Genomic DNA, 22625 nt, shown 5'->3' with positions numbered 1-22625 from the left:
GGAACAAAGGCCTCCTTGTTCAAAGCAACCTTTCCTAGAACACTGGAGCAAAACAGGGATAAGCCAAGAGTTCCACCAACAAGAGGAACCAGATTTACTGAAGTGTAAAAAAAAAAAAAAAAAAAAAAAAAAAAAAAAAAAGGTTCAGAATGAGGCACACTATCTTCTGCCACTTTCTGGGAACAGAAACAGAACTGGAGAAAAGAAAACAAGCACACTGTAGGAGGCATAGCAGCAAAAAAAGCTGAGAAACTGGAACTGGGATGTTAAGAGACTTGGGTTATGCATGGTGTTCAGCTTATCTGGAATGGATGGCCCAGCCTTATTAGCCTATGGAAGAAGGGTTTCAGTACGAATGAAGCTGAAGCTGGAAAATGAAGGGACTTGCCTCAATCATTTATTAATATCAAATATACAGTCTCCATGACTAGGGGCTGGTTGACTCTTTTAGAAGCTCTATAAAAAGCCTTGGAGTGCACCTGGCCTGCTGAGCACAGCCTCCCACTTTCAGGCTAATACTCTCCCAACAGGAGAGCTCTATTCTGTGTTCCAAATAGTTTGTCCTACAAACAATTTTAAAGGCTTTTATTAAAGCACCATCAGTTACCAGACCATGCAGAATCTCATCAATAGACAGAAGAAAAAGAAAACAAGGCACAACCTCAATTATTTGTCACTCTTCAAGAGAACAATCTGGAGTTGCCCAGTGCTGCCTTGGAAAAAACTAAGTATTTGTAAGACAGCAACAAGAGAGAGGGGATGAAAATACCCAGGATTTTTCTAACACTACCACAGTGGCTGGTATCATAGGGGTAAGGGAAGCAGCAGGGAAGGAAGGAGAACAAAACAGAAGTTATACCCAGCCAGACATTCAAAGAATTAAATCAGAAAAAAAAAAAAAAAAAAAAAAAAAAAAAAAAAAAAAAAAAAAAAAAAAAAAGCTTTGTAGTGATCAGAAAGGAAAAACAAAAAAAGTCACACATGACAACTTTGGTTAACAAACTGTTGAAAAACATGAAAAAATGTGTACCTATTTTCTGGCAGAGTCCCAAAGTTTGGCTTAAAAATAACTCTCTCCCACAAACCAATATCCCAACGTAGTTTTGTTCCCTCTCCAAAATTACTGCATTCCACACCCCAAATTTAAGCCTGTACAGTTTATACCAGCTGAGCACCTGTCCCTAATATTCAATCCACTTGAAGTCAAATGATCTGAATTGACTTGGTCTAATAATGCATATTTCATTAACAACAAGAAGGCTAATCTTGTAAGGATATAAGGCCTTCCAGGAATAGGCCAAAAACAGGGGTGTTGCAGAAAGGATACCCACAGTAGTTGATAGTGGCAAAATAGGGAAGCAAGCTATAGCAGGCAGCTCAACCCATACACTTTGACCTCCTACCTACCCCCACTGACAGGCACAGTGCTGAGAAAGAGTATATATAAGCATTAAAGGAAAAAAGGAAGCACAGGTGAAAAGACTGTATGTAACTGCAATGAAGGCCTGATCCTGCACCCACTAAAGTCAATGGGAGGTAATGATGGCAGTTACTGTAGCCACTTTAGTGCCTTTGTCTGGCCTTTTCAATCCATTGCTTCATATAGTGAACTTCCAAGGCCCGGGCTTGCCGCACAGATTTGGGATCACAAGGGTTACTGCTGCGCAGGTCCAAGTGATGAGCTCCTTCAGGAATCACAATGGCAACTAAAGAGTTTGTGATGTTCTGAGTCACTCCACCTCCAGACCATGGATCCAGTCTGCCATTGCTGGAAGAGAAATTAAATAGCTGTTAAGTTGAATCAACTCAATAGTTGAAAGTGCAACCAAAATGGCTTACAAGAGAACCTGAAGATCATCCTAATTAAAAATTACTGGGGGAATTTAGCAGCTTTCTTTTACAAATTCACATCCAAATAGGTAAGCTGTCAACAGAAATACTGCCTGTTCAGAATAGAATGACTTGAGTGGCATTTGTGCTAAGTGATATAAATCTTTCTCCATTTTATTCTTTCTGTACTGAACAATTAAAAAACCCTGCCTCTTTTAGTACCTTTTGTTAAAACAATGCGAGTTAACTTCCTTTTGGACAGATGGGAACCAGGATAGAGATAAATGCTTAAGTATCTCCACGTGCTCACAAGATTTAGGTGCCTAGTTTGAGAACCCTTTAGATAAGCACTGCTAAAAGATCAATCCCCGATAGCCCAACATGAAGTTTTTTTAAGTCAATATGAAGTTTCCTAATGGGTTTTGGAACAGGTCCCAAGTGATTTACCCAGGTTCACACAGCAAGTCATTGGCAGAATCAGGATTTGAACAAAGGAGTGCCTAACTCCTGTGATCCTTAGCACATTCAGGAGTCCATGCCACTTCATGCTCTCTGTAAGCATATGTCCATCCTTCCAGATGGAAGTGGCAATGTAGTGAATACTAACTAGATAATGCACGTGATCCTCACTCATTCTTTCCCGCTTAAAGCAAGCTGTCGGTTACAACTATATCTGCTCTGAGTCCATCAACCTGGATATACACCTTGGGAATCTGGAGCAGGGATTCCTGCATTTACAATACAATCCCAAGACTATAGCCACTCAAATCAAAGTCAGATTCAGACCCTGCTCCAACCTGCTACAATAGCAGCCCTATGACAAGGGCAGCAGAATCCCTCTTGTTGTGGTCTACAGCCCCCAGCTTGAACACATCATTAGTGACCTCTAACCTCTTAAACATCAAGGTAGCCTTAGGGGACAAACTTGTCCTGGCTTACAAGTAGCCCCCAAACACACCACTTAACTCCTATTCTCAGGAAGCCATGCGCCAGATCCAGATGCCCACTGTGCCCCCTCAACACAGATCACATCACTGAACCAAACAACAGTGACTAACATCTGGGGTTCATTCACCTGCTCTTCCACTAATATCATGTATATCACCTGCTTAGTGTCCCTCTTGTCTACATTGGACAGATGGGACAGGCCCTAAATGAAAGAAACAATGGATCTGACATCAATTCCAGGCACAAATGGGCAGAACACTTTAACCTCCCTGGACATTTCATAGTTAGTAGGGCTGGAAGGGACGTGAGCAGGTCATCAAGTCTGATCCCATGCCCTGGGCAGGAAAAAGCACTGGGGTCAAACGACCCCAACTAGGCGATTATCTAGCCTCCTTTTGAAGACCCCCAGGGTAGGAGTGAGTACCACTTCCCTTGGAAGCTGGTTCTGGATCCTAGCCACCCCGACTGTCAAGTAGTACCTCCTGCTGCCTAGCCTGAACCTACTCTCCGTCAACTTATGGCCATTATTCCTTGTTACTCCTGGTAGTGCTCAGGGGAACAGGGTCTCTCCTGTTCTCTGCTGGTCCCCCTTGGTAAATTTATAGACAGCCACCAGATCCCCTCTCAGCCTTCTCTTGTGGAGGCTGAACAGGTTCAGGTCCTGTAGCCTCTCCTCGTAGGGTCTGCCCTGCTGTCCACAGATCATGCGAGTGGCCCTCCTCTGGACCCTCTCGATGCTGTCCACATCCCTCCTGAAGTGTGGCGCCCAGAACTGGATGCAGTACTCTAACTGCGGCCTGACCGGTGTCAGATACATGGGGAGGATCACCTCCTTGGACCTGCTCATCATGCATGACAAGGTGCAGTTAGCCTTACTGACTGTGTCCTCACATTGGCAGCCCATGTTCATCTTGGAATCAATAATGACTCCAAGATCTTGTTTTGCCTCTGTGCCAATGAGAAGGGAGTTGCCCAGCCTGTAGGTCTGCTGCTGGTTCTTCTTCCCCAGGTGCAGTACCTTGCACTTGTCAGTATTTCATTGCTGATCTCAGAGTAGCCATCCTTAACCAGTGAGAACTTTAAAAAACAACTTAAAATGTGCAATTACAAACAAGAAATCATCCACAGACTGTATTAAGTAGAATCTCAGAGACTGAATTCTTTGAATGCAAAGAAACCAACATCTCATTGGTTTATAAAACCTTGGGCACTTTTGCATGTGCTCCAACACATTCCGATTAGACTTGTGTAATAGTCTGCTGATCTTGTCAAGTAAGCTTTAGTTAAAGTGCCCCCACCACCATTTTGAAATGCAGGATGCTGAATATACAAGATGCTACAGGCATTTTAATTAGAGTGGCTCTCAGGGAAAATCCCTCCCCCGCACGTGTGCAGACACCCATTATGTCCCTCCATGTGTTAAGCAGCTTTGCTTAACCCACCCCCTTTCCTCCTCACCTTGGCCTATCCCTTTCTATTTAAATTACTTTGTTCTTTTCTATTCAACTCCCTGCCCTCTGCAATTCAATTTCATAGCATCTGACAAAGTGAAAGCTTATGCCTTTTTGAATTAGTCTTTAAAAGGTGATGCCCTGTCTTCAATTAAAACAATGCAACTGCTCACAAGAAAATGAATGACTTAAGCAAGTCCTTTTATTATACTTATTCTGCAAGTTGAAATTGAATATTGCAGACACTATTCCTGGAAAACAGAACAAGTCTCTATACTATCAATAGCTGCACAGCTAAAAAGAAATGTTACCACCACTTAATAGAAATGTTTGTTTCTACCTTCAGCTTCTAGCACTTAAGAACTACAAACAAAACAGACCAAGATTTAATTAAACAGTGTTAGTGTCCCTTCAGTAGGAAAAACAAAATCCACACAGAAAACCCTGCATTTCTCCCCAGAATTCTTGGATTTCAATGAAACTTAGTATGGCTCAGGATAAAAAAAAAAAAAAGTTGTATTCACAAAACCAAAAAAACATACAAAGAGCGGCACAATAAGCAAAATGCATTTGATTTAAAAGGTCGTCTGAATCAGCACAGTGCCCTAGCAACAGTGTGTTGAGTTGCCGAGAGACCCATGAGGTAGACTGACTTGGATCTCTTGGTCCCAGTCACATGGAAATTAAGCATGCTGCAGGGAAACAACACCATTTCTGGCTTTCACAGGAACTTCTGGCTGCTTCATCTAAGGTTCCGGCCAACCTATGCACTGATGGCACGGACAGCATTGACGTAGTCTGAGAAGTGATGCTCATTAGGGGCCTTAGCCTGGAAGATGCCAAGTACGCTTACCCAGTAATTTACTTAAGCACATGCTTAAACTTTAAGCATGTGGGTAGGCTTATTTACTTCAGTGCCAATGAGCTTTTCAACACATGCTGAAATGGCTTGCAGACCACCTTGCAGCACTGAGGTTTAAAGTTGGTTGAAAGTAAAGAATTCAACAGTAATAATATAGTATAAACCTTATAAATCCAGTTGTCAAAATTCTGAAATTCTCAAAAATCCAGCACTTTTAAAGACGCACTGCACTGGGAAGTAGCGGCAGCCAGTGCTGGAGCAGCAACTGCACACAGAACAACGGTGCAGAGTAGTGGATGGCAGCGATAGCCACCACGTGCAGGCTTCCCCCACTGCGTTTGGACAGGGGTAGCAGCAGCGGTGGCTGGTTCCAGAGCACCAGTCGCACGGGGTCTCAAAAATCCAGAATTTTCAAATTTCTGGCAGGTGCTAGGTCCCAAGAATGCCAGATTTATGAGGTTATACTATCATAAAAAGAAAGAACCAAAGTCATTAAGTGAAGAACAGGCAAATACTTTTTATCCAAGGGAAGCAATATTCAAGTGCCAGCCACTCTGTTCCAAAAAGAGATGCAAATCAGCAGGAGGGTCCTGCTGAGGTTTTGGAGATTCAAGTTTTCAGTTTAAAAAGGTACTATTTTCCAGAGCCATCAAGGTTTTTATCCTGGTCCACTACAAAACAGTTCATAAAGGATCTTTACCCCAAGAAACATCCCACTGAGAAAAGCTCCCATCCCCATCCTCCCTTCAAACAAAGGGCAAATAAAGAGAAGACAGAGATGGATTGTTTTCTATGGCTAGAGGAGACAGGACTAGCAACAATGGCCTCAAGATGTAGCAGAGAAAGTGTAGGCTGGAGAGAAGGCGGCGTTTTCTGATTGAAGGGCCCTATACATGTGCAGGTAGAAGCGCAATGGGATCCAATTCTTTTCTGTCCAGGAAGAGCACAAAACAACTGCAGACTTCCTCAGACTGAAGGGTGTTTGTACCCAAAAGCTTGCAAAGAAGAATTTTTCCAACTATTTTAGTTAGTCTAATAAAAGATATCAGATTTACCTAGATAAATTTTGTCTGCCAATGGGATCTAATGCACAAAGTTACAACAGTCACACTTCAAGCCATGCCACACTTGCACGGCAGGAGGCATGGTTGTGGGATTGGGCATTAGATCCGATTGCACTTTATTGCCAGGGCCAATCCTGGGCTCCCCCTACACCAGCAAGCAGTGAGCTCCTGCAGCCAAGAGCCCCCTCACAGTGAGGGCACTCCAAGCCATGGGGACTCCATGCACACCCAGGGCTGGGAAGCTGCAGCTGCACCCTACAGCTGCTAGGACCCAGTGTCCACAGCTGCAGGACTCTTGGGTCCCAGCAGCCATGGGGCACTGCTGGGACCGAGTCCCCCCAGTTGCAGGGCTTCCAGCCCCAGCTAGGTATGGGGCACTCCTGCAGCTGGGAGCTGGGTTAGCTGACAGGGCTCCTAGCTGCAGGGGAGACCCTGCTACACATGCAAGTTAAAGCTGGATACTAGCCAGCTATAAAGTTAGTACACCTTTTTGAGGTCTAACATTATAGCTCATTAGAGCTTTTTATGGAATGACTGGTACTTCACATGTGCAGCCGGTTTCAGCTAACTGCACAATTAACCAGTGAATTGTGCAATACCTGTAACATGTAGAGAGGGCCTCAGGCTGGTCAAGCATTGGAACAAGTTACCTAGAGAAGCTGTGGAATCTCCACCCCTAGAAGTTTTCAAGAGCAGGTTGGACAGATGCTTGGTTGGGATAGTTTAGAGATGATCCTGCCTTGAGCAGCAGCTGGATTAGACTTTAAAAGTTCCTTCCAACCCTACTTTAAAAAAAAAAAAAAAGAATTCCTAAATCAGTACTAGTTTTCCTTTGTGATGGTAAGAGACACTGATGCAAACTAGTGCTCTTGGTAGAGGCATGGTATCTTATTAGACCAAGAAGGTTTCTGCAAAAAATCTCTTTAAATTGCAAGCTTTAATGAGACCAATACAGCAGTAACCTATATACCCAACACTGATGCCAGCAGCACTTGTAGATGAGAAAAGTCAGTACGATTGTTTTTATTATAAACCTGCAGGTCCATTTTGCCCCACTGGGGACATCAATTCCAGTATCCTGACCAAATCTGTTGCGCTACATTCTTGCCTGCAAAATATCAACCCTACAGTAGTTCCATTAAGATACAGTATTCTTCCCTTCACATCTTGAACTGATGCACAAGTTGCCTGGCACTTAAGCAGCTAATATATGCTACACCACAGGGGGCTAGATCTCCAGGGTGGGAATAGAGATTTTCTGTGAAGCACTTTGCGGTCCTTCAGGATAAAAGTATCCATCTAAAATGTATTGTGTCTGTTTGAAGGGAAATAACCTAGCTTGAGATCCAAAATATCGTGTGCAAAGCACTTATTTCTTTTCTTCGTTCATTTGGTTACTTTCAAGGATTTCTGGTTTCAAGCTCTCTAAACTGGCAAAAATTCTTAAAGATTTGACAGGTTTGTTTGCTCATCTGTCAATTTATGAAGCAGAATCATAGTGCATAGGTTTATGGACTCTTAAAATGAGAACAAGCAACAATCTGCAGAAACGAAAAAACAAATCCATTTAATTTGCTTATTTAAAAAAAGTTTACTATCAAAGTACAGATTTTCTCACTTTGGAGCAGATGCCCTGCTGGGCCAGAAACAGCAAGACACAAACAAGAGAGAAAAGCAATAGGTTTTTGGAGCCAAGCAAACCAATGTTACAGGCTGAACTCCAGAAAATAAATCCCCAATTCAAGCCAGGACTTCTCAGTAAATAGCTGTGTATTTTAAAGCAAGCCCCAAAGACTAATTCTGACTTGTGTAAAGAAGTTCCTTTTAGAAAAGAACTTGCACAACTTGAATGATAGTACAGAGGGGTATTGCTCTGAACTGCCAACTGTAAGAAATCAGTACAAAGATTTGGAACATCTAAGACCATAAGCTCTAAATGTGTGGGAAATGTGTTTGCTAGATGGCAAGGTGGCATTTACTAAATCTCGTGGACCAGTCCATTTCTATCCGTTCAGAATTCATATCATCACTCAGCTACAAGTACAGCAAAAGTGGATCATTTTAAAGTAGCTTCCATTTATCAGTGTTAGAAACAAAGAAGGAGGATGTTGAACAAAAACCAGCAAGTACACAGTGACAAAATATTTATTTTCTGGAGCCGTTTTGTTGCAATTAATATTCATGGGGGTATTTTGGAATGACACAGAGCTACTATTTTGTAGTATTAGATTTACAGCTTCCTCAGGAGAGCCGTTCATACAGTTACAACAAAAATATTTTAAGTTAAAAAGAAAAAAAAAAGGAATGGAAAAGGGAATGAGATCCAGATTGCTACATATGGAATAACTACCATTTGGGAGCCCAGAAGGCCAATACTATTTTAAGTCTCAAGCATTATAGAAGTAAGGTGTTGCTTTCCTTATTTTAGTAAGAATAATTTCCAAAAGTATTTGGATGTTTATAATCTTTTACTTCTCCACTGTATCATTTCATTTCCATCCTGACCAGAGAAGTCTGTCAAAGCTATTTGCTAGCTACTCAATGAAGAACAGAGCCCCATGACTATGCTAACTCTTACTCGGGTAAATTCATTTTTTCCACATCCTCGTTTCTACCCAGAGCAGAGCAGAGGCATTATGCTGTTTTTCCTTAAAATAATCAATGGGAATCATAGGCTGGGTGTATATGGGAAGATTTCATTCCAGCATGAGCACACAAGACATGGGGAATCTGCACTGGAAATTGACCATTTGGAAAGGGAGAGAGTAGAAGATGATTTAAAAGGGATTAGCCTTCGGGTCTCTCAGATGGCAAAAGAGGCGAGTCTTGAGCATGCCTGTTAAAAAGGGTCCAGAAAGATCTAATAGACAAAAGGACATCGAACCCTAGGGAGAACAAGGATGTGTAGACTTTGACAGCATGCAGGAGTGCCATCCCTAGAATAGCACAAGCTGAGTATTTTAACAGGCAGGCTCTGAAGTGTTTTAAGGGGTCATCCTCAGTCCCTCGTGTTAGAGGTGTTCCACATCATAATACATGGAGAGGGAAGGACTCTAGCCTGATGGTTTAGACACTCAGCTGGGGAGGGGAAGAGCTGAGCTCCAACACCCACTCCTGTGAATGGCTGTATTTACAAAGTGGGACAAGTTTATTGGTAGGAGATTTTGAACTAAAAACAAAGGCATTTCAGTTCAAAAGTGCATTGCTGCCATTTTCTGCGTGCCAACATGCATTTTGCTGCTTATATGACTGCACATAACACTGCATAGTGCATGTCAGCTCACTGGAGCACAAAAATGTATGTGTATAAATGCCCATTGAGAGCCCCCTACTCCAGAATGGCCTCTAGTCTGGTGGTTAATGCTATCTCCTCAGAGGTGGGAGATGTAGATGGTTGCAATCCCCTTCAGCAGAGGAGAGAATTTAACCCAGTTCTTCCATTTCTGTGGTGAGCCTTCTAGCCTCCCAGCTTCCAGGTACTACCCCCACTTTCTCCAGCTCCACTGGACTCAGAAGCCACGGAAATGAAGAGCTACACAAGCACCTAAAACAGAACATCTTATCAAGTTACACACTTCACTATGTGTAATGAAATTGTCAGCATTTTGTTTTGGCAAGAAAAGAAAATTAAAAAAAACAAAAACAAAACAAAACAAAAAAAAAAAAAAAAAAAAAACCACGAAACAGTATAGGTTGATTTCAAACCAAAATTCTCTCTTCATTATTTTGATTCGGCAGTATAATCAAACCCTCACTCATTCATACATACAGCCCTAAAGGCAAGGCCAGAGGCACAGCACAGGACCGCCACTACAGGACTGAGCCTCAGGCAAGGCAACAGAAGGCTTGAGATGGAAACTAGCATCTGGTTCCTACTTTCTGGGCCCAAGGCTAAAGCTTTCTAGAGAGTTGCCAGAAGCTTCCCTTTATTTAGAAGGAGAAAAGGTTGCTCCAGCTCAGAACAGAGGCAACAAGCGGGTGATGGACTCCATGTGTTGGAGTCTGTGGTTTTCAGTTTACCTAGGAAGGACTGACATGCTGCTTTAGCTGGAATGCAGGACAGCCTTATCAGCAAGTAAACCTGAGACACTGAACACAGTTGCAGCCAAGAGATGAGACCGATTCTTCATGGGAACAAAGTAGTTTTCAGCAAATGCATGAACCAAATTCTCGTTTCAGAGATGCACATGCCGGCCTCAACCTCAGCATTAGCACCAAGGGAAGCATTTGTCCTTCTGACCATGCAGACTCCTGGCACTGCCTACCCACTGGGTGCAACAGCAGTCCAAAACTTTCTTCAACTCAAATGATAAAGGCGGATGGCTTTTGATGCTCCAAGTCTAAGATTCTCTCTGTGCTGGTAACCCATTTTGGTGGAGGGGGCCACTGCAGGAAATGAAGCAAACTAACCTGAAAATGATGTTACTGTGAGAACTGATGTTCTTCCCTCCATAAACTGAAGTAATCCATGATGGACGAGGCCTCACGCCCCACAGTTTGAAACACTCTTCAGAGAATGCCTGGAAATCCCACTTCTGAGGCTCAAACATGTCATTGACACCATCTGTGCACATGGGCATCACCATCTCCGTGCAAGCCTATAAAAGGAAAAGCATGGGAACAAGGAACAGGTAATCACCTCTGCCAGGGACACTTTATTCTGTTTCTAAAGCTGCAACCAGCATATTTAAAGAGGAAAGCTCCATAGATTCCTTTAATGCTTTCAATGATGAAATAGATATTTACCGAGTATTTAAACATAGATCATGAGCAAATCTTTTCACTGACCTGAGGCAGACTAGAAGCAGCTATTGTACTACACCAAAATCACTTTACCATTTTCATATTAGATCTTAGGATCCAATATGAAAACAGTAAAGTGTTTTTGATGTAGTAAAATTAGGATTTTTTTATATGACTTAATATTTGGTCCCAATAAAAACAGAACAGAAACCAAACCATATAACAAATGCCAAGGATCAGGGTTCTTCCTTGGGCAAACCACTTCCCTCTTATATGCCTAGTTCCCTGCCTATAGGCTGGGAAAAATGGGTAACATCTTTAGACCTACCACAGAGCACTTCACAAGGCAAGTAGCGCTATGATATTTTTTACTACTACTTGAATTAGATGCTCTCTGATGATTAATTAAGTAGATGGTTGTCAATGGGAGCTCATGTTTCTTTGAACCACTACCTAACCTTGTTCTTGTGTCATTTAAAGAGATTTCACCCCCATCCTCCCTTTTCTTCTGCTAAGGCTTCACCAATAAAGACAAAAATAATATTTTTAACTCATGATCTAGTTTAGTTGATCTAAAACTCTTGTTGGGAAGGCCAAATCATCAAGTTAAAACTAGTCACAACCCATGCTCTCTACAGCATTTCTCAACCCATGGGCCATGACCCAAAGGTGGGGTGCAAGAATATATGAAAGGGTCATGAACAAGTTTTAAATGGATTCTCCTTTAAAGGAGAAAGAAAAATGTGGGAACCTGCAGCTTTTCCTTTGCAGGCTGGCAGAGTTCCAGCCTGCAAGGGGCTGCTTGTGCCCCCCATGCTTCCCCTGCCCTACACACTGAGGGGCTGGGGGGTAGTGGGTCAGAAGTGAGGGGCACTGGGTAGGGACTGGCCAATGTGTAAAAATGGGTCCTGACAGGGGAAAAAAAAAAAGGTTGAGAACCACTGCTCTAGAATACCTATATTTATTTAGTTTTAGGCCATACTCATTTAGAGTCAGAACCTCAGCTGGTGGATACTGGCATACCTTGCACCACATTAAAAATAACTTGCTGATATAATTTCAGGTATCTGGCCCCTTGTATTAATAGAAAGTTCAAAGTGTCTGACAGCAAGAACTGAGAATTCACATCAGCTCTGGTTTAAAAAACAAAAACCAAAAAAAAAACCTCCAAGGTCAAACATTTTGAAAAGGTTTATCAAGTATTTACCTGATAGTACCAGCCCACTTCCCCAAGGTTCTTTGTTGCAGTATGAGATATGTTAAGGCACGATGCAACTCCTGAGTAATTGTAGTAGATATTTACTGCCTGGAAAATGTTCTGTAGCAATAGTTTGTCTGACAGACTGGGATCTTTCAGGAACTTGCAAACCACCTATGACAAGAGAAAGGGGAAAAGGTCTGTAATGAAACTCTTGATACAGACTGAAGATCAAATCTAACAAGACTAGGAACAAGTAAGGGAAGGTGCAAGTTTGTCATTACCTAGGGACATGGGCTCTGATCCAAAGTGAGGAGATCCCAAGAGTTACCATACTAGGAATAAGTCACGCGCGCACAAACACACAAAATAAAATCACCACACTGAGGATTTCTCTCATTTAAACTAATACTATTTGTCATCATAGTGGGTGTGGGGTTTCTCTTTTATTTATTCAAATCTGAAAGACATACTAGAAGATGGAAGAATGCATTATACTGCTGAAGAATTCCAGAAGCCCCAAGTATGGTTAATTACATACATATGGTTGATCACATTTAGGTCCATCCCCATAATGTATCTATCCCTTTGTACAAACAGAAGTGAGCAGTTGTTTCCTTGACATGGACCTCACCTTGGAGGACCTTAAATAGGGTTGGGGCCTATATGCAGAAGGTGATGGACCCATTGGGCAGCCCTGCACCAAGTGAGGACTGGATTTGAACAAGTGGAGCACATCCATCAGAGTCCCCACTGCCCTTGCTCCTTTTGTGCAAGAGTGGCATGACTCCTGTCAAAGAGCCAAGAGAGCCCCAGGGCTAACACAGCTAGAGCATAAGAGCATGAGCAAATGCCTCAACTCTTGATGATCCCCTAGGATATAGGTGGCTTGGGGACAAGCTCTGTAGCTTGTAATGGGAGGTGAAGTGGCAAACCCTGTCCTTATCCTCCCTGCAAGAAGGATCATGGGGAAAGAGGGAATGCTCGCCGAGTGTCCTTCCCCTTGTTCTTTTATGGATTTACACTGGGCTTGGGAGGGGCCAATAGACTACAGTTTCCCCCCCCTCCCCTGCCCCCCCCAAATGCTGAAAGCAGCTCTAGTTTTTACTGAAGTCAAGGAGAGCTGCTGCTAGTGCTGATCAGGATTTGCCATCTCAGAGTTGGGCAAAACAAGCAGTAAGTGCCCCTAGCAAAAAGGTGCTTTAGATAATGTGGCAACTAATACAATGCAGGATGCTTGTGAAAACAAGGCAATTTGCAGGGGTAAAAGCAACCCCCCAGTTCTCCCTGAAGTCTTTGCCTCAGCCTGCTAACTTGGGTGGAAGATATCTAAGTTTTCCACAATATGTTAGTTACTACATGCTAGCTACCATATTTTCTGCTGTATAAGACACCCATTTATGAGAGAGATGCATGCCCCAAAACACAAAATGCTAAAGCTAAGAGAAATCTAACTGAATTTTGTAATAAAAGTGACCCAACAATTTCAGTTATTTTCATTACATAATTTTGATGTGTAATTTTAGACTTCTGGGCTGAGGGGGGGAGAATACATCTTATACACAAGAAAAGAGTTGCACGCAAGCACCCCCCCACCCGCTTTCTTCCTTGTGCAAACCAGGTCAAAGAACAAGTTAACAAATACTCTATCATCACTTTAAGAGGGCTTTGTCGCTCGGCTAGTTCAGTAAGCAATTCGGAACAATTACAGGCTCTCAAAGGTCACTCCTAGTGCCAGTGTGGACTGCTGAAGGTAAAGATAAGGGAATAAAGAGCTGCAGACAGCTTTACCTCTGCAGATCAAACAGGGGTAGAGGCAGAGAGAGCAATCACTCCCCAGAGGGCACCTTCCTCCCACATTAGAGAACGGATTAAGCAGATACATTCAGCTATTCTAACAGATTTTCTTCCCCTAAGCTCTCAATATCCTTTTCACCCTCACTCAGATAATCACATTAGTTTTGTCATTAGAGCTCCCATTTCAGAGAAAGTACCTAAACAGCTTAAACCACCCTGAGAGGTCATACGTTAGAAGTGCCAGAACAAACACAGAAGGATTTTCTATTTTACATCTTACTGAGTCACTGCATCTTGCTCAAACCTTTGAGCTCCCTCTAACAATGATGCAAAAGCAGATTCCAGGGTAGGAGATCAGAAGGTAAAGTGCATTCCTCCAGCTGTTTAGACTGACAACAGAACTAAAATAGCATAGAAGGCATTTAAAGAGATGGGACAGCTACACAAGACAGGTGAATTTCCTTCCCTCTCTTAGTCAAATCTAACCAAGACAGATGCAACAATTTTTCTGTTTGGCACTTAGGTTTATTACAAGACAATACATGTTCTGATTTCTCTCAATTTCACTTATCATCCATATTACCCAGCAGTTTCAACCAACACAGAAATGTGGTCATGGACTAACAAGGGAAAAGCAAGGCAATATTCAGGATATTGTAAGTCTGCTGTGTGCACAAAGCAAGCAGATTTTATTTCATGGTAGAAGTGGAGTGGACACAAGACGTACTGCCTTTCAGCACTGCAAATCATTTTGCTGCAGGGTTAAGTTACCCCTGAGAAAGTAAGGAATAACTGCAGGCTGGTATACCAATTGTGCCTCCCTTCCTGTAGACATTTCCTCTACTTGCTCAATTCAAACTGGCTTCCCTGCCACCTTGTGGCCAGATGCTCAAACAGTGCTTACTGCAGACAAAGCTACCTTGGGAGAGCTGGTTGTAGATCTACTCCTTACTACAGAATCAAGATCTGCAGTAAATCACACTGTGCCTGCACCCTTAAGAGGGAATTTACTCAGGGGGAGTGTAGTAAGTGGCACTACATAAATGGAAGGCTACAAGGAAAGCATGTGGAAAGTTGAAAGGAGGACAAAGTACACGTTCAAAAAGAATGCAATGAAGCACTCTGGAATCCCAAATGGGATCTAGAAGACAAAAATCACAAACAATGAGATTAGCAATAAGGGCTAACACTAGAAAGGTGACAGAGGTGGAGAGTTGGTGACAATTAGCCTTGTTTAAATTCCCTTATATTTACTGAAGTTCAAGTTTGAAATACTTGACCTCTGGCAGGACCGGCTCCTCCTTTTTTCGGGTTTTTTTTTTTTTTTTGTTGTTTTTTTAAATGCACTTGGGCCGATTTGTTTTTGTTCACTTCTGAACTAAACTTTAATAAATTAGCGCTTTGCAAGGTGAACCACGTTAACTATAGAAGCTGTATGTGCTCCATTACCTGAATAGGCCAAGCAGGCAGAGGCTGCAAGAAGTCAGCTTTATATGGATAGTTTACCATTGCCAAATTTACCCACGTCTCACTCAGCCAAGCTTTCAATGCAGCAGCATCTTGTGAGGATTTCAATGGGCTACATAAGTGAAATGCACTGGAAAGCCACTGCAAGCCTTCACCTAAGTGAGAAAGCACGAAGAAGATTTTAGTATTTAATGTACTTAAAGTCAGTTGGTGAATCATTAAGATTATGGAGAGAACCTCAGAAGTCCAATATGTTGCTGTTAAAACAGTTGATCTCTAGCAGCCCCATATAAACATTTCCCTTAGCATAATGAATCCACTGTGCTATAGTGTATGTATACCAACATAAAATTGAATCCACAATCCATTTGAGTGAATCACTACTGAAAAACATTAAGGTAATGTCAATCTGTCTTCAAATGCTGGCATCTAAAACATTAAGAGATTGAGCAGAATACAAATCAACAGTCCTTTTAAAAGAAAATGTCAAACTTATTAGTTGAGGGTGTACAGCTCTCAGTAGATAAAACAACTCTGCTTGCCCTTCCTTCCCTCATTTCACCTGCCTAACAATGCTGCAGATTCAGTTTCCTGTACTTGTAAGCTACATTATAGTATTGCTCCCAGAGGATTCTGAATAGGACCAGTAAGGAAGTAACAATGCAAAAATCAGGCTGTGTCCCTATCTGAACTCCTTGCCCTAGAGTAAAGGTATATGTGGTTACAATCATGAACAATGCATGCCTCCCACAGCTTGGGGGGCATGGCAACCACCTGCAGGCAGTGGTGGTGGGACAGCAGCAGGCAGGGATGACCTGCAGCCACTGGCAGCACAAAAATCAGCCCCCTTGTGCCCCCCCCCACACATGTTGGCTATGGTTACAATGCCCAGTTAAGAAGTGCTCTCTATTTTCCTCCACTTATAGTGTATTCTCTCACATATTACATATCTTTTCCACCTAAAGCCAGCTGGTGGAAGTTTCTGGGGATCCATATTTTCCTCACATAACAATTTGGCAGCAGGGGAGCAGTGACAGCGTGTATTAATTTTTCTGCCAGCAAATTTCTGAATCTGTGGGTAGTCCCTGAGCTGGATGACATGGCCCTACACATCAGATCAGGCCAGCAAAATAGGTCGGTCAATGGCAAGACCCAGAATGCAATCCCAAACCCAGTGTGCCAGATCAAGCTACAGCGCCAGACCTGGAGCACAGCTTTGGACCCAGCACACAGCTCTACGCCTGGCGTGCCAGCAGTCTTCAGATCGCATCCTGTTCACATGGCTGACAGCAGGCGCAGCTCACTAGCGACTGCTGCTACTCAATTACTTACCCAAGTAAGATCTTCATGCTGCCTTTTCAAGAACAGGGGTACATTATACAAGGGGTGTGTTGTACGAGAGAAAATACAGTATCCAAGTTTGTTTAAAAAGAAAACAGACTCTTTAACCTCTGCTTTTCCATCACCACTTTTCACAAATTAAAAAAAAAAGTTGCCTTTCCTCCTGTGTTACACCAAGCTGGAATTGGGGAAAGAGGGAACCCAAACCTGCTGTTCTAGTTTCGATCTAGTTTCAAATTGTAATCTTCCCAAGTGTTCAGAGAAACTTGGATCTGGATTTTGAACCAGAGTGTAGAAGCTATACAACTGTGATCAAATTAAACATTTTTGCCATAGGAACAGAACTAATTGGTGTCACTTTTTGAAGGGTTGATGAAGACACTTCAGAAGCTTGGTGGATATTCTCTTTTTTTGACCCATTCCTTTCAGACAGAGAACAATTTCTAGAACGAAACTAGCGAGTACATTAGTGACTTTGCTTAGCCAAAAAGCTGTGGCCCCTGGTGAGTAAGGTAGAGAAACCCATGCTCAGGTAGTATGGAAACTTGTTTCTGTGTCTTAAAGTTTAAAAAAAGAAAAAAAAATCTAAAGTGCCTTCCATTTCAGAGACTGAGTTCGTGTAATATGATAATGTCTTGTCTATTTCTGTCTACACATTAAAAATAAATTAATCACCACAAATTCTCTTTAGAAAAGTTTAATTTTGATTGAAAAACATGCAAAAATCCACAGCCAGGAAAGTTAAAGTCTGAAAAACCACTCTGATGCACATGAGGCTATCACGGTCTACAGACTTACAAATGCTGTGAAATTACCCAAAGAGTCACAGTGTAAACTGCCTGAGATGCATAATTCTTGGAAGAGCACAAATGCTGAGGTGGCATTGGTAACTGCTTACCTGTAGAGGAGACACGTTTAATAGCCTCCCAAGAATTTCGGATGCTTTCTGAACAGCCTTTCCCACTCTTCTTGAAGTCGTTAGTCACTATCCTGTTGAAAACACTGCAGGGAACCAAATCCTGAAACTGCCATATTGGGGCTGAGGCTGCAAGAGCTCTGTAAACAGAGACAATAAGTCATATTTATTTGGTGAAATATACCTTTGGCACCTCTTCAAAATGAACTTGTCTGTGTGTCAGAACCTCCTCACAGCTACTGGACAATTAAAAAGGTACGTCTTAAGTGTTTATCACCCCTCTCCCCCAAAAAAGAAACTATACCTATAATCTATAATTCAGGTACAACATTCACTCTTGACAAACTTGGACTTAAGTAAGCTTTTTGCAAATCCATGCAAGTACAAGACAAATTAGTGTTAGATCCCAATTAAGACATGCAAGTTCTTCATGCACACTCACTGGTATTTGTACAGTAACAGCTAGAGACTGGGGCTCCATTGTGCTACATATTGTACAAACACAGAGTAAAGAGAAAGCTTTGAGCTGTAAACCCCTATATCTAAAGACAGAGAAGAAAAAAGGGGAGGAATGATCACCTCTGTATTGCAGATGGAGAATCTTGGCATTGAGGAATTAAAATGACTTGTCTATCATGCATACAAGAAGCCCACTGCACACCTGAGGACTGAACACCAAACTCCCAAGTCTCAGACCAGTGCTATACCCTTAAGAGAAACCCTGTGGTGGGAGACAGAGGGAAGTCCTATGGTAGGCTTGATATCAAAGCAAGAAGTACTGGGTGCCTAGACCAGGGATGCTCAGCCTTCAGCACATGGTCTAGATCCAGCCCATGGGGCTCTGCACGGGTCCAGAAATTTGGTGGAGTGGGGGTAGGACCTGTGCTACTGTTCCCATAGTACCAAATTTCCCAAGCCCTGGGGAACCCTGGGCCCTGCAAACTGGATCAGGTGCCCAATCCCAGCCGACAGAGCAGGGTGGGGGTGGTGCCAGGGCCCTAAAGCCTAATCCCAGTGCACGGGGGCAGGAGGCAGCAATGCCAAGCCCCCTGGGCAGCTGTTCCCAACATGGTGCTCATGGGTTTATTCAGGTGCCCATGTACATTTTCACAATCAGTAAAAATCACTACCCCAACAAAATGCCATCACTGCCAACTGAACTCAGAACAGCAACACTTCAAAAAAGTTTTCACAGGCTGTATGAACGATAGGCACAAACATTGCCAACCCTTGCCCTAGGGCCTGACTCTGGTGCACAGACCAACCCTCAGACCAGCCACATGTCACTTGTCTGGCCTGTGGGGCAAACAGGTTGAGCACCACTGGCCTAGAACATGAAAGCCCCAGATGACTATGTGCGATACAGAGAAAAATCACTAAAAAACCTTCCTACTCCATAACTGCAAACTCTGAAGTGGGCCATAGAATAAGAAAACCAGTTCATTACTCATCCCTTCCGACAGCTGGTTACATGGACTTTACTAGTGCAAGCAGGGTAAGCGCCAAACAGCTGCACTGCTCTCCTAACTGCCTATCTGCAAGAGGGCAAAGGAGACTGACTGGCTCAGGTTCAGCCATTTGATGAGGAAAGACAAGAGTTCCTCATTTCTCAGCACCAAAAAGAAAGCTTCTGCTCTCTATTATCTTATGGAGACCCTTCCTATCCCACCATAGGAAAAAAATCTTACATAAACCCTTCTTCTCTCACCATAGGTAGTCCCCAGGGACTCATTCTGTTTCCATTATAAGAGAGGTAGAGTCTTCAACCCAAAGCACCCCTTTGCCCCTCTACCCATCTCATTTTCAGGAAATAAGTCAGCTGAGTGGGACAGTTCCAACTTTTATAGTTTTCCCTTATCTAACCCAAGGAAAAACCTGGCCTGAATAGGGAACACAAGCCACTAGAGTAAACCAATCTGTTATTTGCCAAGAAATCCAGTGAGCAAATTATCTATTACATTAAAAACACCTTTTTTTGCCTATTAATAAAATTTCAGAATCATCCTAGGGGGAAAGACAGATCCAACATTTCCCTGCACACTAAACTGTTAGTTTTCTACTTTCTGGAAACTGGAATGGAATGTGAAGAAGGGTATCTTGTGCCCAAAAGTTTATGTAAGATCTCTCCCAGCCACAGGCAACACATGGGGAGGGCATGGGGAGATTGGCTGCCAAAGCGGCCACTGGCTTCTGTAGGCAGTTGCCCCCCCCCTACCAATGCAGCCACCAGCGGCTGCAGGTGGTCCCCACTCACCACCCATCGCTTACCACCGCCACGCTCCCACCACCTGCGGGTCATCACTGTGCTCCCCCAGCCTCAGGAGGGGCACATCATTCATGCTCCCAACTACACAGTTGATCCAATAAAAGATATCGCTCAAACAAAAAAACAACACAAACAAACAAGACTCAAAAAGCCAAGCTTAAGGGCCATGTTTTAAACTAACTGCATCTCAAGCCAGAGCTACCTGAAATTCTTCAAAATTCAGTATTTGATTATACCCTGTTTTGAAATTTGGAGAAGTTATTCAAGTTTACTGCAAGACAAATTTAATTCAGCTTTAAAATTATGGGGCTTCTCTCAATGACTCCATAATGCTAAGACCAGGGGTGGGCAAAATATGGCCCGCAGGCCAAATCCAGCCTGCAAGGCTATTTTATCTGGCCTGCAGAGCCCTTAAAAAAAAAATTCAGAAAAATTAATATTTTTCTGCCCTTGGTTCCTGTTAAAAATGACAGGAACAAAGGGCAATAGGACCCAGGGGAGGGGGGGGGGGGGGGGGGGGAAGGGAGAACCCTGGGCAAGGAAGTAGTGCAGAAGGGGTGGAGGGAGCACCCCTCCCTGCCCACACCCGGTGCCATGTGTTGAAGCTGTTTGTAGCCCACGTGGGGCTGCCTGTACCCACTCCAGACAGCCTCATGCAGGCTGCGAGCACCTGCAGCACAGGGCACTGGGCATGGGGTGGGGTTCGCTTCCCTCCCCTGCTCTCAGCTTTTCCATGGGCTCCTTTCCCTGCGCAGAGAGAAGCAGCCCCTTGCCCGCCCCATAGCCAGAGCCCTGCGCCGCAGCCACTCGCAATCTGCACAAGGCTGGTTCACGAACGCAACAGCGGCTGCCCGCCCCCCCCCCACTCGCCCCCGTTGTAAAAGCCAGTCCCACTGCCAGGCTGGCAGCAGGAGTGGGTTACAAGCTGGTGCTGAGCACGGGGATGAGCAGCCCTCACCTGCCCTGTGCCCTGCGCTGCAGCCGCTCGCAGCCTACCTGGGGCTGCCTGTGCCTGCTCTGGACAGCCTCGCACAAGCTGTAAGCTCCTGCAATGCGGGGCGCTGGCCATGGGGCAGGCGAGGAGCCACTTTTCCCCTACACTCAGCATCCCCTGCTTGCCAGCAGGGAAGAAGCTGGTCGGGGCTGTGTGCTGCCCCGCCACCTCTACCGCAGGGCTGGGGGGCACTGGGCATGAGCAGGTAGGGAGCCAGTGGGAGCACGGGGCCAGCACCAGTGCCCTGGGGCCAGTGTCGGTGGAGCCCAGAGCAGGGTGGCAGGAGTGTGGGGTCCCAGCCAGCAGGGGCTCTATGGAGCTGGGCCAGCTCCCCCCAACCTGCTGGTGCAGCCCAGCCCAGCGACCCCTGCCAGCCTGCACCTCACTGGTGCTGGCCCTGGGACATTGGTCCCAAGATGGTGACCAGGGGGAAGGGCCCCCCACAGCCTGCCAAAACTGGCTAAGCGGCCCTCCACTCAAAATAACTGCCTGCCCCTGGCTTACGAGTTACACAAGTTCTGTGTGGAAAGAATCTGTCTTCTTAACTGATCCATTAATGTCTTAGTCAGATGACATTTTTATAAGCCAATATTGTTCTAGGTTTGAGCAGGATAAGAATACTCACCCATCTACTACATGAGGATATTTCATTCTAAGCCAGGCTGCAAGCATCCCTCCATATGACCCCCCTATGGCAATCACAGGAGTGTTTTGGGCTCCTGGGATTGTCTTCCTGATGTGCTGAATTAGTATTGCAAAGTCTGCCAAAGCTTGCTCTGATGTCAAGTAATTCAGATGTTTGGAATCCTGAAACAAAAGTGTATTGTATAGTATAGGACATTTTCAAAGAAAATCTTTGATTTTCCAGCAGCAAAAGTTTGTGAGCTGTCTAGTCCCATACCAGGTGTGATAACATTTTGATAGTGTATTAAAATGAACTCTGCAAGTATTGGTAAAAAAAAAAAATCTAGAAATACATGGATGCTTTAGTGAATACTACAATGGTGTATTATAATATCTCACAAAATACCATTTTCCTCTAAAAATCAAACCCCAAAATTGGGATGCATGCTTTGAGCAGGAAAAGAGTCTTCACAGAAAGAGACAAGCCTGGAGACACCATGCATGTCATGCAGCTTCCAAGATGGTGTAGTCCTGCATTAAACTCCTCACAACCATAGCTATTAGCTGAGCACAGTACCTTGTGCCTGAAGCAGCAAATGAGTTGTCAGTAGTATCCTGATGAGCTTGGGACATGGAAGCAATGCTTTATTTACAGGAACTTTTATAAAGAACTAACAGACTTATTACTATCCTTGCAAGGATCTGAGGTCTAACCTCACGCGACAGTGTCCAGGAAGCATGGCATACCAGAAGATAGTCTGAACTTCCTGGGACCACCCTTCCTATGTATTACTCTATGCATCCAAGAGGACTTACTCAAGTTGCACAAATCAGCTATGACTGCAGTGGGGGGGTAAGACAGGACAGCCATCTCACTCTAGGAGGGAATCTCTCTCCTCTCCACTCCCTCCCCACCCACCCCCATTCTGCCTTCCAAAGAACAAGGTATGTATTGTATTTGGAGGCATTTTGTATGCAAGAAAATAGGGTAAATGTGGGTTTCTGGGCATGTGTCTTAGCAGAAATAACCCCAAATCCTACTCATCCAAATAGTTACTGCCTAGTTAATAGTTGTGTGTATAAACAGGCAGGATTTAGGCCACAAGCAAGAAAGCATCCAATTC

At 43.8% G+C, this 22625-nt stretch overlaps 1 protein-coding gene across 2 annotated transcripts in view; it reads right to left on the bottom strand.

Annotated features, from left to right (window-relative positions):
- Positions 1-6: 6 nt before the first annotated feature.
- The window catches only part of PRCP (prolylcarboxypeptidase), a 25345-nt gene continuing 2726 nt past the window's right edge, over positions 7-22625 (bottom strand). Inside the window, exons 4-9 of one of the 2 annotated variants that reach the window (XM_025191660.1) lie at positions 21503-21684; positions 17600-17757; positions 15343-15515; positions 12106-12270; positions 10566-10753; positions 7-1768 (exon numbers count right to left, since the gene is read on the bottom strand). In XM_025191660.1, the coding sequence (XP_025047445.1) occupies positions 1564-1768; positions 10566-10753; positions 12106-12270; positions 15343-15515; positions 17600-17757; positions 21503-21684 (1071 nt within the window). In that variant the 3' untranslated portion in view covers positions 7-1563. Of the gene's footprint in view, positions 1769-9233; positions 9700-10565; positions 10754-12105; positions 12271-15342; positions 15516-17599; positions 17758-21502; positions 21685-22625 lie in introns of those variants that run through there. The other variant, XM_025191661.1, reaches the window with a different exon arrangement.

The sequence above is a fragment of the Alligator sinensis genome, unplaced genomic scaffold (assembly GCF_000455745.1).
Source record: "Alligator sinensis unplaced genomic scaffold, ASM45574v1 scaffold1028_1, whole genome shotgun sequence".
NCBI lineage: Eukaryota > Metazoa > Chordata > Crocodylia > Alligatoridae > Alligator > Alligator sinensis.
Note: the sequence above shows the minus strand (reverse complement) of the source record. Positions and strands in the feature narration are given on the sequence as shown.